The sequence below is a fragment of the Nomascus leucogenys genome, chromosome 2, assembly GCF_006542625.1.
Source record: "Nomascus leucogenys isolate Asia chromosome 2, Asia_NLE_v1, whole genome shotgun sequence".
NCBI classification, from domain to species: Eukaryota; Metazoa; Chordata; class Mammalia; order Primates; family Hylobatidae; genus Nomascus; species Nomascus leucogenys.
Genome location: NC_044382.1, coordinates 29,323,633 through 29,341,255, shown reverse-complemented (window position 1 = coordinate 29,341,255; position 17,623 = coordinate 29,323,633). Strand labels below are relative to the sequence as shown.

Genomic DNA, 17,623 nt, shown 5'->3' with positions numbered 1-17,623 from the left:
CAACTCTGCCATTGTCACATGAAAATAGCCATGGACAATATGTAAATGATGATGAAAATGGCTGTGTCCCAATAAAACTTTTTTTTTTTTTTTTGAGACGGAGTCTCGCTCTGTCACCCAGGCTGGAGTCCAGTGGCCCGATCTCGGCTCACTGCAACCTCTGCCTCCTGGGTTCAAGCAATTCTCCTGCCTCACCCTCCTGTGTAGCTGGGATTACAGGTGCACACCACCATGCCTGGCTCATTTTTTTGTATTTTTATAGAGACGGGGGTTTCACCATGTTGGTCAGGTTGATCTCGAACTCCTGACCTCGTGATCCGCCCACCTTGGCCTCCCAAAGTGCTGGGATTTCAGGCATGAGCCACTGCACCTAGCCCAATAAAACTTATTTACAAGCACTGAAATTTGAATTTCATATCATTTTCATGTGTCATGAGATAGTCGTCTGCTTTTGATTTTTTTTCACACATTTAGAAATAAGAAAATCATTCTTAGCTGATGGATTATATGAGAACGGGCAACAGGCCAGACTTGGCCCACAGACTGTCCTTTACCAGCCTTTTATCTAAAGCCTTTCAGGCCACCTCCCCATGGATCTTGTTCTAACATAATGGATCTTGTTGTGACATGATGGAAGGTTTTGAGCAAAGAGTTTTGGATATGAATTACATTTTTTTAAAGACCATTCAGGCAACTATGTTGAGAATGGATGAAGGGACAAGAGAGACCAACATGGAGAAGTGACTTACTCAGGGCCACAGAAAGAGAGAGGGGGCTAGAACCCAACGCAACCTGGCCGATGGAGATCTTCATCTAACTAGGTGCCATGAAATGTCTTTATCCATGTCACACTGGACTATTCAACAAATTGATTTGTCTTGTCTTTCTGTGCTTCAGGAATGGGAAATGAAGAAGACCTAGGAAGAGGATGAGGATTTCATTCCAAAGGAAATACCAGCTTGTCCACCTGAGGAAGAAATGCTTTTTTCACAAGGAGACACCAAGAGGAGACTAGGAAGTAGCCCTCGTTCTCCAGGGCACCCAAAATACCAGCCTTTATTGTCTGCATGATTTTAGGGGATATGGGGAGGGAAGAAGTAGAAGGGAAGAGGGAAATGGAGAGCATCCTTAGTGACTTTACAAAGGGTGGAAATGAGGATGGAGGGATACAGAAGTCTGCACAGCTGTAAAGGTTTTATAGATGTCTTTGCCTTCCCTTCTGAAGAAGAAGGGAAGAAGAAATGAAAGCACATGTGAATAACCCCTTCCATCCTATTCGCAGCATCGCACTCCCAGTCCTTAAGGCAAAGGGAGGCAGTGCTGAAGCATTGGTGGTGCAGTGTAAAGAGACAAGACCTGATCATCTGATCACACTTGTGCCAACTTGATTCATGTTGGGCATTACTGACAACCCCTGGGCAAGGCAAATAGGTTGAACAATCAATAACATTATCCCTGCCTGCATACATGTGAACAAAAGCTATAGAGGACATGCAAATTCTACAGTCATTCCTCATATGCTTTAGACAGAGTGCAGCTACTGGAATCTTCCAGATTTGAGTGTTTTAAAATCAGAGCTCTGAATACACAAAACGAAAGAGAAATGGAGCAGCTGACATGTTTTAAGCTCACAGTGATATTCAGTGACAGGAGCACAGAGCTGTAATGTCCACAGGCTGTTGTAGGATAGGGTCTTTCAGTAAATCAAGTCCCTTACCTATGTTCTGTGACACTGAGGCTCTTGGAGCTATGGGTTAGAAATCCAGGAGGCAATATGTCTTTATTCTAATGAAGTCCTCATCTTGCACTCAGAAGCCCACTAGTCTGCCCTTCTGTATATTAAGTAAAACCAAGAGAAATTAAGAGGATGATGGCTTCTTTCTGTCACATGGGTGCTAAACCTTTTACAAACACTTGACACTTTTATAGAGGGACCAAGGACCTCAAGTCCTGGGCAGTCTCCTTACTGTGCTACTCACTACTGTCTCAACACTGTAGGTACTTTATGGGTCTGTCTTTAACACACTTCCTTCCAATAAAGATAAATCCACTTAACTCTTAAGGGCCAGTGCTTAGCTCAAGAGGAAAGAAGGAAAATCCCAGAATAACCGTGGCCACTTTGCTCTAGGGGTTACATATTTTAACCCACCTAAGGTTTTACAGACTTTAGCCTCACTCAAACTTTATCACCCTGTGAGGTAGCTGGAGACCACAACAGGAAAAATAACCTGATCACATCCTGTGAGGTAGCTGGAGACCACAGCAGGAAAAATCACCCACTGATTAGTGGCAGAGCATAGGACTTAGGGGTTATAAGCCCAGATCCAGATAGGGCTGGGTTTGAGCCTTGCCTCTAATGACCAGCTGGGTGACCTTGGAAAAGTCACTTGACCACTCTGATTCTTGTTTTCCTTATCTGTGAAATGGGACTAACAATTGTTACTTTTCTCCCAAGATTGTTGGGAAGATTTAATAAGATAACATATAGTAGGCATCTTGCATAGTGTCTGAGAAATAGGAAATGCTCAGTCAATAGTGGCTCTCACTAGCCAGGCATGGTGGTACTCGCCTATAGTCCCAGCTACTCAGGAGGCTGAGGCAGGAGGACCACTTGAGCCCAGGAGTTTGAGACTGTAGTGCACTATGATCACGCCTGTGAATTGCCACTGCACTCCAGCCTAAGCAAATAGCAAGACCCCATCTATAAAAAAAAAAAAAAATTGGCTATTATTAGCTATATGAGAAATGTCTGACTCACAAGCCTGTGTTCATTCCACTGAAGAGGAAATTACTTTTCAGTGTTCTTTTTTAAAACGTGGATCCTGGAATGTCACCTAACTCTCCAACTATGTCTTCAGTGTCTGTCATACTCTTTCTTATGCAGTTATTTTGGGGTTAAGTGTCTTTTCTCACCAACAGATCTTGAACTCTGAGAGGAGTGGCTGGGGGTAATTAATAATTAACATTTATCAAGCACTCACCGTGTGTCAGGCACTGTGTCAGCCATGGCCAGCTTCACAGGCATGCAACCTGTGCAGTCACACAGGGCCCCATGCTTAGAAGGGCCCTGTTCTTGGTTTAATGCTCTACTATTGCCTTCTTAATATTTGAACAAGGAGTTCTGCTTTTCCTTTTGCCCTTTAAATTAGATAGCCAGTCCTGGTGCTAACTAACCACTTTTCCAGGTATTATCCTTTTAGTTTTCACTGAAACCCTGAGATAAGTTATATTGCCCTAGTTTTCACAGTTCAGGAAATGGAAGCTCACAGAGGTCAGGTAACTTGCCCAAGCTCACATAGTTCTTATATTTACATGCTGGTGGAGCCAGCATGTGAATGTAAGAAGTCTTGACCCTAGAGCCTTATTCTTAATTTTAAAGCTCTATGTCATCCATATATCTCCCTCCCCTTGTACTGCAACATTCAGAAGCACACTACCACTTAATAAATAGATGAATGAATGCATGGATGCAAGCAGCAACCTGGTGAACGTTAGGCAGCTAAGAGAAATGTAAGCAAAATGGCTAAGGCACAGATGCCACTTGTTCTTGGTTGTCAAAATGCCTTGTTTAGGCCAGGTACAGTGGCTCATGCCTGTAATCCCTGCACTTTGGGAGGCCGAAGTGGGTGGATCACTTGAGGTCAGGAGTTCAAGACCAGCCTGGCCAACATGGCAAAACCCCATCTCTACCAAAAATATAAAAGTTAGCTGGGCACGGTGGCACGTGCCTGTAGTCCCAGCTACTCAGGAGGCTGAGGGAGGAGAATCACTTGAACCCGGGAGGCGGAGGTTGCAGTGAGCTGAGATCGCACCACTGCACTCCAGCCTGGGCAATAGCAAGACTCCATCTCAAAAAAAAAAAAAAAAAAGCCTTATTTGGTTGTGTTTTTTCAAAGTGTAAGCCACAGGTCTAAGCCCAACCCTGCCAAGTGTTCAGTCTGTCAGAATTCTACTGTCACTGTTTCCTTATTGGGGGATCTTGCACAGGTTTACCAACCTTTCTGAGCCTCAATTTTCTCATATGTAAAAGAGAATCATAATACCTCCCTAAACCATGTCACCCTTTTCATAAGGCCAAAAAGAAAATATAAGTTATTGGTCATGACACATTTGAGTTGGACCTTGGATTAGATAAAAAGATGAAAATACTCCAGCTCTGTCCTCATGGAACTCAGAGACAAGCAGGAAAGAAAATCTGACCCAAATAACTACAGTACAAATAACCCATGTTATGACAAGATTCAGAGTGCTCAAAGAACACTTCCCATTCCCTTAAAAAAAAATTTAGGGGCTATCCAGTAACTAAGCCGGCAACTTCAAGTGCCCTGGACCCCAATCGCCAATCCATCCTCTCAGTCTGTCAGCTTTCCATCCTAAATCTCTAAAATTCATCCATATCTTCCTATCTTCACTGACACTATCCAACTTAATTAAGTCATTCAACAAATACTTGAGTACCTACTATACTAGATGTCAGAAATCAGTGGTGAACAAGACAGACACCTCATGAAGCTCACATTCTAGTTGGAGGAACAAACCTTAACAAGGAAGCAAAAGAAATAAAATACTAAGAAACTAAAAGGGTGCTGGACACAATTACTTTACAGTGGTTAGGAAGGTCTCTCTCTGTTCTTCCAGGACAGAACATAGCCCCATCTTGCCTGGGCTACTGCAACATATTGCCTTCCCTACCTCTTTTCTTACACCTTGCAATCTGCTTCACACAGCAGTCAAAGTGACTCTTTAAACATGTAAAGCCTTTGTCACATGTTCCCTGTCAATCTAAAATAATTTAAAAGGTCAGAATCTAGTTTAAAGAGAGTTTATTTAAACACAAAGGTTGAGGATGGCCTGCCCAGGAAGCACAGAATGGAAAAATATGTCTGTCTGACAAAGGATGGAAGTCAGTGTTCCAAAGTGTAGAAGTTTGGGTTCAGTGAGGTTTAACAGAATTTCAACATCTTTCTATGCAAGGCTTAATGCATAGTTACAATGATCTGAGTAGTTAAGGTGGTCTTTTTCCTTCAAGAAAGGTATATTTAACATCACACCCTGCAGATGTAACTGTCATGGGGTCAGTTCAGTTCAGGGCACTATCTGGTCTGAGTTAGGTACAGGACAATAAAGGAGGCTGTCTATTACAAACATCAGTAATTGAGAGGGGAGAAATCTGGTCTCTGCCCTTTCCTAGTCATTACAGAACAAGAACAATGAGGAAGAGAGTTAAGCTATAATTCTAAGAAGCAGAACTACAAAACATGCTACATGGACTCAGACCACAGCCACATCTCTCTCAAAGCTTAAAGTATTTGGGAGGTTCCAACAGCTTTTAGGTTTTATTTATTTTCACATTCCATTGCAATCAGAATCAGACTAAATTGCATTCAGCAAAAAAGTTTTTTGAAGCCAAGGGCGGTTGCTCATGCATGTAATCCCAGCACTTTGGAAGGCTGAGGAAGGCAGATCACCTGAGGTCAGGAGTTCAAGCCCAGCCTAACCAACATGGTGAAACCCCGTCTCTACTAAAAATAAAAAATTAGCCGGGCGTAGTGGGCGCCTGTAATCCCAGCTACTGAAGAGGCTGAGGCAGGAGAATCACTTGAACCTGGGAGGCAGAGGTTGCAGTGAGCCGAGATCGTGCCACTGCACCCCAGCCTGGGTGACAGAGTGAGACTCCATCTCAAAAAAAATAATTTTGTGGCCGGGCGCGGTGGCTCACGCTTGTAATCCCAGCACTTTGGGAGGCCGAGGTGGGCGGATCACGAGGTCAGGAGATCGAGACCACGGTGAAACCCCGTCTCTACTAAAAATACAAAAAATTAGCCGGGCGTGGTGGCGGGCGCCTGTAGTCCCAGCTACTCGGAGAGGCTGAGGCAGGAGAATGGCATGAACCCGGGAGGCGGAGCTTGCAGTGAGCCGAGATTGCGCCACTGCACTCCAGCCCGGGTGACAGAGCAAGACTCCGTCTCAAAAAAAAAAAAAAAAAAAAAATTTTGAACACCTACATTAGGGCACTGCCCAATGGGAATGAATAGACAATATCTCTGCCTTAAAAGAGCTTATATTTTTTAGTGAGAGGAAATGAGAAAATACACATCATTTAAAAAACAATTAAGTGATAAGAAGGGCATTAGAGAAAAAGACTGGGAGGAGTGATGGGCAATGATTCAGGCTGCAATGTTTTAAACCGCTCACGTGATCTAGCCCTGCCTAACCACTAGTCCTGTTGCCCTCCCGCCTCTGTATATTTCAGTCCCTTACATGCAATACTCTTCTCTCTTTATTAGGCTTCTGCAGATGTTTCCCTCTGCCTGAACCCTTTCTTCAGCTCAGCTCAAATATCCCCTTCCCACACGGCTAGATTTCTATTCTAGGCTTCCGCAACACCTGCCCCTCACCTTTAAACACCGCTCATATTCTGACTTTACATCCCGCTTGTATCTGTTTATCGCTCATAACATCAAGTAAGCTCCATGCGGGCACAGCTATGATCTGCTTTGTTTGCCGCCGACCCTGCGCCCAGCACGGAGACTCTGTAGTTACTACTAGGACCTCGCCTACCCGCGGAACACACTGAGAGCCGGAAGTGTTGCGTTCGCTCCGGACAACCGGATGGGGAACTGCGCGGACCACAGGGCAACCGGAAGCATAGCGTTCCTGTCCGGACGTCCTGAGAGGGAAACGCCCGCAAAGGCTGGTTTTTAAGCGGGAGCATCTCTTCACTCGCAGCAAGTGCGCGTGCGCTGCCTCTCTCAGCCCAAATCGGGAACATGGCCGTACGGTCGCTGCGGGCGGGCCGGCTGCGGGTGCAGCGCCTACTGGCCTGGAGTGCCGCGTGGGAGAGCAAGTAAGCATTGCAGGCGGGGGGTCGGGAGCGTGAGGACTCTGCGGGGCTAGCGAGCCAGCCGGTGTGGTTCTGGGCTGGAAGGCGAGAGCTATCTGAGCGTAGGCGAGGGGACCAAACTTCCCGGCCTCTACAACCATGCACTCACGGCCCCATTTTACAGACGGGGAAGCTGAGGCCACCAGCCGTGCCTCTTTCTTAGGCCAGGAAGGTAGGGATATCCGCGGTCATGCATGGCCTGGAAAGTGAGAAGTCTCTTAAGCCCCCAAGGGAGGGATGTACCTCTCTCCCGGCCTCTTCTCCCAGCCTGTGGTACCTGTGGGTAAATTTGGGTTCTCTCCCCTCACTCCGTGTGACCTTAGGCCAGTCCTTCCTCCGTTATCCGGGCACTGTTGTACCTGTCAGTAAAAGGAGGCCGCTGAACTTGTTTCTCCAAACGGCCATTGCATCAGCCTTCGGAAGACAAGTTCCATCGGCAGCTTTTATTGGTCGCTTACGAGGCCGGCTGCAGAATTTTGGGTGGTTCTTTTTATTATTCCCCATTTAGTAGTTAAGGACACTGAGGTTTAGAAGAGTTGAGTAACTTCCAAACTTAAATATTTGGGAAGTGGCGGAACCCGGGCTGGAAACCAGTCAGGGCGTTAGAATCGGCGCTCTTAAATGAGCGACGTTAATTAATTTTCTCAGAGACTATTGCCCCTACACTGTTTCTTCCTGGGATAGAGAATAAAAATAGTTGAGTACGAGGTAGGGTTAGACCTCTGAATAGAAAGTAAGCTACGGGAGAATCTGGTAAATATGCTTAACTACATATGTCACCCTTTTTATCTTAACACCTGACACAACATCCTACTCTAGCACCTAAGTGAGAGGTTGCATTCAGGGTTTCGGGACTTGGTTTTGCTTACCGTTCTCAAGTCTTTTTGGCAGCTTGTTGGTGATGTAAGGAAATGACCAGAATAAAAATGGTTCCTTCTGATAAGCTGCCTCCCTACTCCAGTTCTGAAGCAGTAGGAATTGAGATTGGCCACAACTCCCCACCCCTATTTCTTGGTCTAAGCTTTGGCCATTTTCCCTTTGAACTTGCCCTGAGAATTTTTTTTTTTTTTTTTTTTTGAAACGGAGTCTCGCTCTGTCGCCCAGGCTGGAGTGCAGTGGCGCAATCTCGGCTCACTGCAAGCTCCGCCTCCCGGGTTCACGCCATTCTCCTGCCTCAGCCTCCTGAGTAGCTGGGACTACAGGCGCCCGCCACTACGCCCAGCTAATTTTTTGTATTTTTAGTAGAGACGGGGTTTCACTGTGGTCTCGATCTCCTGACCTCGTGATCCCCCCACCTCGGCCTCCCAAAGTGCTAGGATTACAGGTGTGAGCCACCGCACCCGGCCCCTGAGAATATTTTGACCTGCTTTTTCAAGTGGATAAATGTGGTTTTTTTAGGGAGAAGATGTTTCACCGTGTGTAATTAGCCCCAGATCTATGGTGACCATATTTTCTGACCCCAAAATGTGGAACTGTCTATAAAATCACACACCAGATTATAATAATTGAATTTAAGATCAGCTTGGAAAGTAGGAGAGATAAAAGTCCTCTTGCTTACACCTTTAAACTAGCCATTTGCTCTGCCCAGGATGCTCTTCCCTTTTTTAAAGCTGACTCTTACCCTCTTTAAGCCTTTACTCAGCTGTCTCCTTGAGGACCACTCTACAGTATATGCCAGTCCATATAAATTGTTTTAAAGAACTCGTGTACTCACAGATTGATTTTCAGGATAATTTTACTTAAAGTCAAATTACGAAGATCCAGGAGTTGCAATGGAAACTTCCTTGAACTGGGGGTCAGGACTGCCACGGCCCAAGATTTGCTGTAAACTAGCCCCTAGTCTAAATTTATTTCTGTGTAAACTGAACTAAATGTCAAAACAGTGTAGCTGTACAAAATTCTAGATTACATAACTAGTTGAATGCAAAGATCTATTTTCACCTGTGTCTATAGTTCACCGGCAGTAACATATAGTATAAGTATTTCATTGACTTGATCTTATATATAGGTGGGAATTTCTTTCTCAGCACAGGTCTCCTAAAAGCCTTACAGCTTGTGGTGAGGAAGGCTTAGAATTCTAAGCCTTAAGGTCCCTTTACTGGACTTAATTTCCCTCATCTGTAAGTTAGAAGGTTGAACCAGAACTATATGACTTTTTGAATACCCACTTCTGATAATGCTCCTTTGGTTCTGGGTACTAGCATTTGGTTTCCTTATGCTGACTTTTGTATACCCAGTTCTGGCTATTTCTGCTGCCTGGTTCTTAGTGTCCTGACCCAGTGGAATACCAACTATGTGATCTTGAGCAGGCCATTATGCCTTAAGCCTGTCGGCATCAGTTTTCTCATCTGTAAAATAGGGATAATGATAGGACTTATCTCACATATTGTTGTGAGAGGAAAAGATGACTCAAGTAAAACAGTGTCTGGTACATGGTAAGGACTTCGTAAGTGTTCATTTATTACTATAACTGAAAACACTTTCTCCAGAGATTCCAGCTGGGAAGATCTCTGGTCTCTAAACTTGGTTGTAATTTTGGCTTATGATGGCATTTCTTCATTATGTGTCACCTCCTTCCTGTTTTAGGGGATGGCCGCTTCCATTCAGCACTGCCACCCAGAGAACTGCTGGTGAGGACTGCCGTTCTGAGGACCCTCCTGATGAGCTTGGGCCCCCTCTTGCTGAACAAGCCTTAAGGGTAAAAGCTGTTAAACTGGAGAAAGAAGTCCAGGATTTAACAGTGAGTCAATTTTATATTTCTTCTTCATATCCTCTCTCTAGTTTAAATATCCACGTAAAGCTTTTTATGTCAATTTTTAAAATGAAGTTTTCTTTAATTGGCTCTTTATCTGCTACCCCTCATCCCTCCTCCACTCCTTGCTAGGTATACTGGGCAGAAAAGAACTGTAGTAGTTCAAAAACACTACTGGCTAAAGATAGTCATCTCTTTTTGGTTTCCTGTTATGTCACAGCACTTAGATATCTGATGTTTCAGCAGATTAAAGGAGGTGTACAGTGCCTGGAATATAGTAGACAATAAATATTTGTTGAATGAGTGAGGTCACTGACCATTGTTCTTTGCTGATGAGACCACGTCTGGCATACTGGACCCAGTCCTGGGTTGATAGACACACTTAGAGGGAGATAGATAAACTAGAGGAATTCCGAAGCAAAACCACCTAGATAGAATGGTAAGGAGGCTGGAAAGCATACTTTATGACAGCAATTGAAAGAACCAAGAATTGTCTTAAGAATGAGAGAGAAAAGGACTAAAGAGGGTAAAATAACTGCCTCCAAATAGATGACATACTTTTTTTAAATGAGACGTAGTTTCGCTCTTGTTGCCCAGGCTGGAGTACAGTGGCATGATCTCAGCTCACTGCAACCTCTGCCTCCCGGGTTCAAGTGCTTCTTCTGCCTCAGCCTCCTGAATGGCTGGGATTACAGGTGCCTGACACCATGCCAGGCTGATTTTTGTATTTTTAGTAGAGACAGGGTTTTACCATGTTGGCCAGGCTGGTCTCAAACTCCTGACCTCAGGTGATTCGCCCATCTCAGCCTCCCAAAGTGCTGGGATTACAGGCGTGAGCCACCGCGCCCTGCCTAGATGACATACTTTTAAAACTTATTCTCAGTTATCCTTAAGTTCAAGTCAATGAAAGGAAGTTGGAGGTTGGCAGTGTTGGCTGAATGTGAAAAAGAAAGCTTTTTCTCAATATAATGAACTTGAAACTGTTAGGAGTTTGAACTGTCAGGCTAAATGACTACCTAGCAGTGCTGCTGAAGAGTGGGTTTCTGCATTGACGGGGGATTTGGAGCAGCCGATCTAAGATTTCTGTAAGTCCTAGTTTGTTTTATAAAAACCTATCAAAAGGGTGAAATTTGTAAAGTAAGCAAAAACATTCTCTTCCACCAATAAGTATTTGTTTTCTCATCATTTTGATTTTGCTTTTGATATTCAGGTGAGATACCAGAGAGCTGTAGCTGATTGTGAAAACATAAGGAGGCGAACCCAGAGATGTGTGGAAGACGCCAAGATATTTGGTGAGAGATTTATTTACAATAAAAATGTCTTTGGCTGGGCACAGTGGCTTATGCCTGTAATCCCAGCACTTTGAGAGTCTAAGGCTGTCAGATCAGGATTCAAGACCAGTCTGGCCAACATGACACCTCGTCTCTACTGAAAATACAAACTAGCTAGGCATGGTGGAGGGCGCCTGTAATCCCAGCTACTCTGGAGGCTGAGGCACGAGAATCACTTGAACCCAGGAGGCAGAGGTTGCAGTAAGCCAGGATCGTGCCCCTACACTCCAGCCTGGTCAACAGAATGAGAAGCCTCAAAAAAAAAAAAATGAAAAAAATGTCTTTGACTTCAAGGTCAAAGACCTAGCCTGTTTTGACACAAGGCGGTAAGCCTGTCCCTGGATTAAAGTCAGATTAACAAAGTCCTTGCCTCTCACCAGCCCCCACTGGAGCTTTGGTATTGTGTCATAGACCTCTCTAATGATGACTTTCTTGTCCTCATTTCCGTAAGAAAAATCAAGTTTTAGAATTGAACGTAATGGGATTTCTCAACAACTGAATTTACTTTTGTCTTGTAACAGTTCATATGACTCTTAAAAAATCAGACAAGTTTTGTGGTCCATCTCTAGCAACTTCATAGCCAACTTACCTCATCTATGGCTGTGTCTTACTTTCATGTTCCTATTTAGCCAGTCCTCAAGAATAAACCATTCATGACACCACTTAGCATAGTGTTGTTGACTTTTTTTCATTGTTACTGCCCTTCTCGTGAAATATTAATGTCTTGTCCCTGTTGAGAATGTATGCCTTAGCACAACTGGGACAGGCAGGAATTTTCAAAATGTACATAATGCTACAAGCAAATAGCAACAAAAATTCATGATACATAAAAATAGTTGTTTTTAAAGAACAGGTTTAAGCCTGTTGTGTATAGTCTTACCTAGTTCTTGGGTTCTGTCTTTTCCATTTCCTAGTCAGGTTCCTAGTCATATATGCCTTCTGAGAGAGACACTGACTTGTCAGTTGGGTTGGGGTGGTAATCAGTGATGATCTCTGAGTCCTGTGTGGCAACCTTTCCACTTGCTGGACTACTCAGCATACTAGCCGTCTATCTAGGCCTTACCCAAACGCTATGCCCAAGGGCAGAGTGATTTCCTCACAAACAATAAAAATACCTGGCATCTCTGCAGGAATCCAGAGTTTCTGTAAGGACTTGGTGGAGGTGGCTGACATTTTGGAAAAGACTACAGAGTGCATTTCTGAAGAATCAGAGCCTGAGGACCAAAAGCTCACTCTGGAGAAGGTCTTCCGAGGGTTGTTGCTTTTAGAAGCAAAGCTGAAAAGTGTGTTTGCCAAGCATGGCCTGGAGAAGCTGACACCCATTGGTGACAAATATGACCCCCATGAGCATGAACTCATCTGTCATGTGCCAGCTGGTGTTGGGGTGCAGCCTGGCACCGTGGCATTAGTAAGACAAGATGGCTACAAACTTCATGGCCGCACCATTAGGCTTGCCCGAGTGGAAGTGGCAGTGGAGTCTCAGAGAAGACTGTGAAGAGGCCATCAGGAACTGGATGTTCTCCCAGAGCGCAGTCACCTATGTTTCTTTTATTTATTAAACTAGGTTTGTATTGTACATGAGGTACTTCATGTGATATGTTTTGGATTTAGTCATATTGGCTTTATTTCTAAGATGTTCTATTGATTTAATGTGACCTGTTTGGTCTCATCAGAAGTCTTACCATTGGGCATTTGAACAGTGTGACAGGTGTTCCAATGGCCTTTATCAAAACATGTTAGGAAAATTGGTACTGTGATAAATTTGAATCCAAAATCCTTTTAACTGTGTGTTTTCAACTACATGTTTCTTCCTAGCGGTCCCTATAACAGGACTTGTGTAGTATCTTGTATTTTGTGGAAAAAGGAGATGGTAGGGATTGGTTCAACATTTGGGTACTTAGAGGATAAAGCTTCATGGTTGTATAAATTTAGATCATTTGGATTGATTTTTATACACATAGATTTTCAGGACTTTACCTTTTGTTTTTTTCCTTTTAGCCATCTTTTGTTCTTGTAATCTCAACTAGATAGGCTTTATGCTCACATCATTGTCCCATACCCACCCCTTTCTATTTGTAGGGGCTAAAGGTCTAGATGAGACTTGGAAGGTAAGGAGCATCGAAATTTGAGATGCCCAGGACTCTTTCAAGCAAGAATGGCCAAAAAGCCTTGTGCTGTCTTTGCTCTTCAAATTATTTTCAACCTCCCTGTCATATAATCATTTCAGGCAAACCGAGGCAGCACTAACAGCTAATGACCCAGATGGCTCTATTTGGGTAATTTACCTACAACTTATTCCACCAGCCTTTACTCCTCTGCCCCTTTGTCAATTTTACCTTATAATCCTTTATTAAATGATGGGAGGTGGTGATCAGGACAAAAGTGTTAGGTTCCCATGATTTCTCATTTCATTTATTAACAGTTATGCTTAATTTTTTCTTAAGTTTCCTCCGGCTCTATTTATGTTATTTTTTGTGATAAGAACACTTAACATAAGTGTTCTCTCCTCTTAGCAGTTTTTTTTTTCCTGTGTTGCCCAGGCTGACCTCCAACTCCTGGGCCCAAGCAATCCTGCCTCAGCCTGCCAAGTAGCTAGGACTACAGGCGTTCACCACTGCGCCCGCAAAGTTTTTTTTGTTTTTTTTTTTTTTTAAGTTGGTACTCACAAATTACTACCTCTATTATATTGACAAGCTTTATCTCCTGTTCTTTGTATCTGTTAAGTCACATTTGTGTAAACATTGAGCTCACCTTTTATATATTAACCTCTAGAATTAATGGGCCTATGTGGTTTTTTTCCAGTCTTATAGCTGGTGTTCTGTAAAAGATTTGTCCAATAAACAACTTAATGAATGATACATCAGTCAGATTTTAGGAAGGCAGTCAATTATGGATATTTTAATGTTGGAAGAGGCCTTAATGATCGAATCTCACCCTTTCTGCTTCTGAAGTATGAAAATCTAGTCTTTTTAGGACTGGACACAAGGAAAATAATCTCTAAACTATTGACTGAATTCCAGTGAGAATATGAATGAAGAACAACTAGGTATTAATGTCAATCATTTAAGATTAATGGGCATGCAATTAAGTCTCCAGCAGACAATCAGATGTTGTTGGATGTCTAGATTATATAGGTTTAGGTTGAAGTTATAAAATAAAATAAATCCATTTTCCACTGAAACTCTATGACATTCAGTGGAGTGGTGGAAAGTTATCCTCTTATACATTATAGATAATTCTAAGACAGCACACAAACTTAACAATAAAGCCATCTCCTTGTGGGCCCTACCATCTTCATCAGATTTAGACCCTTAAAAAACAAGTAAATATGCACTTTTAAAATGCAATCAAAAGACTGGTGGTTAAGCTTGTAAAACCAGAACATCTTTTGGCATTCCGCTAAGTGTATATTGTAAATTTAATGAACAATCAAGGTTCACAATAGGAAGTTGTCTTTTTTTGCCTTCCTTTCTATGAGATTGACAGATGGTGACAATAAGAAAATGAGCCGATTGTAATTACTCTTTGTGTGTTTTTTTATTGCTAGCTATCATTACCAGTTAGAATTAACATTAATTACAATTAACAATAATTTTAGGTATGGAATGTTATGATTACCTAAAGAGATGTCTCTACCTAACGAGCTCAAGCTCCCACCTCAGCCTACCAAGTAGCCAGAACTACAGGCAAGCGCACCACCATGCCTGGCTAGTTTTTTTTTTTTTTTTTGGTTGGTTGGTTGTTTGTTTTTTACAGGCGGGATCTCACTATATTGCCCAGGCTAGAAGAATTTTCTAATGCTCTATTATACCTCCCGTTTTGGCAAGTAAATTGAGAATAATTTTAGGTTCTTTTGTTATTCAGTAGTTTTGCAGACTTAAAAGTGTAAATTTAGAATTAGAAGATGAAGCTATAGTAGTAAGAATCTCAAGTTGAAGGGCTTTGGGGAGCCAAAGCAGCATATTAGAGCATAGGCTTGAACTTAAATCGCAGCTCAGTCACCAGCATGACTTTAGGCACCAGTGATTTCACCATTCTGAGCCTGTTTCTTTATTCGTAAAATGATTATAATAATTCTTTCACAGCATTGTGAGGATTAAGTGAAATGTGTTAAATGCCTACTACAGTAGGCGCTCAGATATTTATTTTTATTTTTTTATTATGCACATTGTTTTTCCTACCTTTTTATGGCTGTCTAAAGTCTAGGGAAAAGGGAAGACTGGTTAATGATGAGTAGAAAAAACTTGTAAGCTAATCATTTACTGACTTATTTTCCTTCCATTTTCTGGTTTTTTTTAAATTAGCCACACCACAAGAAACCCACATTTTTAGATGGAAAGAGCAAGAAAATCGTGTCAGTGCTCTTTGTTATTTTCATCTTAATGGTATAGTGAAAAGACATTGGCTTGAGATGATACTAAGGAAGCTTTGGCTCACTCTCACTTGAAGAGGGGATCTTGGTGTTTTAATACTTGGATTGTACAAATGTTTTACTGACTTTTCTTACTGCTGTAAAGGAATCAAGCAGTTGGGTATTGATATGTTATTTGGTGCTCTCATTCATGGCAAAGGATTTGATAAATAAAAGTTCTTAAAACACTAAAGCAAAATCAAATGAGCAAAACTAAGGATGAAATGTAATATTCATCAGAACAAGGATCACTGAGAAAAAATATTCAGAAACAACTTTAATAAAACCTGAATTGAAATAACTGCAGCTCAGGTGTTTAGAGTCTTTGTCTGCGTATTCGTATTGTATATGGAACATTATGCTCACTTCATGACTGCTGACCTGCCCCGTTGATGCTCTGGAGAGGTACCTTGAGATCTCACAGCAGCATAGCCAAGTGGATGCAATGTGGGCTTTCCCCACCCTGCCTCCGTGTTGAAGTCTTATCTGTTTTATTCCTCCTTGACTTTCCTCTTTCTGATTGCTATGTATTTCTTAGATCTGGATTCCTATTTCTGCCTTTTTTTTTTTTTTTTTTTTGAGATGGAGTTTTGCTCTTGTTGCCCAGGCTGCAGTGCGATGGCGCAATCTCAGCTCAGTGCAACCTCCACCTCCCAGGTTCAAGCAATTCTCCTGCCTCAGCCTCCCGAGTAGCTGGGATTACAGGCACCTGCCACCATGCCTAATTTTTTGTATTTTTAGTAGAGACAGTTTCACCACGTTGGCCAGGCTGGTCTCGAACTCCTGACCTCAGGCGATCCACCTGCCTCGGCTTCCCAAAGTGCTGGGATCACAGGCCTGAGTCACCGCTCCCAGCCCTATTTCTGCCTTCTTTTCTGGCATTGACTTGTTTTCTTGGGTTCGCCTTTTGGTTCTAGGTGTCTTATTTCCTTTGACTACTGCTGACTATTCTCCTAACCAGATTACAGACACTTGGCCTTGTTCTGACCTTCAGCTTCCCCATGTCCTTCCCACCTTGTGACTGCCTGGCCTTGTCTTTACCTCTGCTTCTCAGCTAGCTTCCATATACCTAGACTCCTGGCTGAATGGCCCTCTGTTGGGCCAGCCTTCCCTGGGATTTGGTCTTGTGTTTTCATTATCTTTCCAATCCTGTCTGTACACTGTAGCTTCATAAACCATTTGTCCTATATTCCCAGTGCTAGTCAATGAGTATATTCTTATTCCTATCCACTCAGAGTTGTCCATGCTCTCAAGTTCTCTGCGGTTTTAAAACATGGCTCCAGAATTTCTTGACACCTTTATTGAGTAGGGCCCATGTCCATTCTTGAGTCCTTGGAGCTTTGTGATTGCTTGACCAATAGAATACAGTGGAAGTGACACTGCCATTTTCTGGACCCAGATCTTAAACTGGTATCCCCACTTCCTGTCTTGGGATGCTCACCCTTGGAACCTTACCATCGGGCCAAGAGCAAGCTGAAGTAGCCTGTGGAATGGAACTGAGGGCCCTGGTTGAGCTTTCAGCTGAGCCAGCACTGTCTTGCCAGCCAGTAAGCCATCTTGAAGGTGGATCCTCCCACACCCAATGGAGCAGCCCCAAATGATACCACATGGAACAGATGAGCTGATCTCACTGAATCCTGCCTAAGGTGCAGTGTGAGCAAAATAGATGACTGTTACTTTAAGCCACTAAATTTTTTAATGGTTTGTTACACAACAGCAGATAAAATGATACAGTCACCCCACTGCATTCCCAGTCTGGCACCTCTGTGCCACAAGAATTGTGCCTACTTCCTTTTCCCTTATCAGCTCTTCCGAACCTCTCTTACAACGTTGATGAGCACACACACTGTCAATGGGCTAGTAGGGTTGGAAGGGCTTTCTAACAGAAGAAAACGGCTCTTAGATTTAAGAGTTACAAAGGACTCTAAAATTACAAGCAAAGTATAGTCAAGAAGATGAATTTGAACACTAACATGATTTACCCTACAAAAAAATGACAAGAATCAGAATAAGTTCATAAGAGAACTTGGCACGTAGTGGTCAAGGAGTGCTTGTTTTAAAAACTGTTTAAGGGAGTATCTTGAATCTTTGGAAATGAACTTAAAAGGTGTTGCATCCTGACACAAACATTGCCAAAAAAAAGTTTAAGATTATGACAAACGCATGATTATTCATCTACCAGTTTACTAGTAGTAATCCAGTTTGGCCTAAGTAAATTAAGTCTCAGTGCTGACTTAGAACCCCAG

At 42.9% G+C, this 17,623-nt stretch overlaps 2 protein-coding genes across 2 annotated transcripts in view; both read left to right on the top strand.

Annotated features, from left to right (window-relative positions):
* The window catches only part of AFAP1L1 (actin filament associated protein 1 like 1), a 70,810-nt gene extending 67,346 nt beyond the window's left edge, over nt 1–3,464 (top strand). The window contains exon 19 of the mRNA XM_030826778.1: nt 898–3,464. Coding sequence (XP_030682638.1) covers nt 898–921 — 24 coding nt within the window. The 3' untranslated portion in view covers nt 922–3,464. The remainder of the gene's footprint in view (nt 1–897) is intronic.
* Nucleotides 3,465–6,626: 3,162 nt separating this feature from the next.
* GRPEL2 (GrpE like 2, mitochondrial) lies at nt 6,627–15,683 on the top strand. The gene is made up of 4 exons (XM_003266619.4): nt 6,627–6,847; nt 9,470–9,623; nt 10,846–10,927; nt 12,097–15,683. The coding sequence occupies exons 1-4, from the start codon at nt 6,771–6,773 to the stop codon at nt 12,459–12,461; spliced, it is 678 nt and encodes a 225-aa protein (XP_003266667.1). The 5' UTR covers nt 6,627–6,770; the 3' UTR covers nt 12,462–15,683.
* The last annotated feature ends 1,940 nt before the right edge of the window (nt 15,684–17,623 follow it).

What these genes read in the sequence shown, in the direction of transcription:
- GRPEL2 (XM_003266619.4), top strand. Translation starts at nt 6,771, where the DNA reads ATGGCCGTACGGTCGCTGCGGGCGGGCCGGCTGCGGGTGCAGCGCCTA. An exon ending in AGTGCCGCGTGGGAGAGCAA is followed by an intron (nt 6,848 to 9,469) that starts GTAAGCATTGCA and finishes TTCCTGTTTTAG; the next exon opens with GGGATGGCCGCTTCCATTCA. An exon ending in GGAAGACGCCAAGATATTTG is followed by an intron (nt 10,928 to 12,096) that starts GTGAGAGATTTA and finishes GCATCTCTGCAG; the next exon opens with GAATCCAGAGTTTCTGTAAG.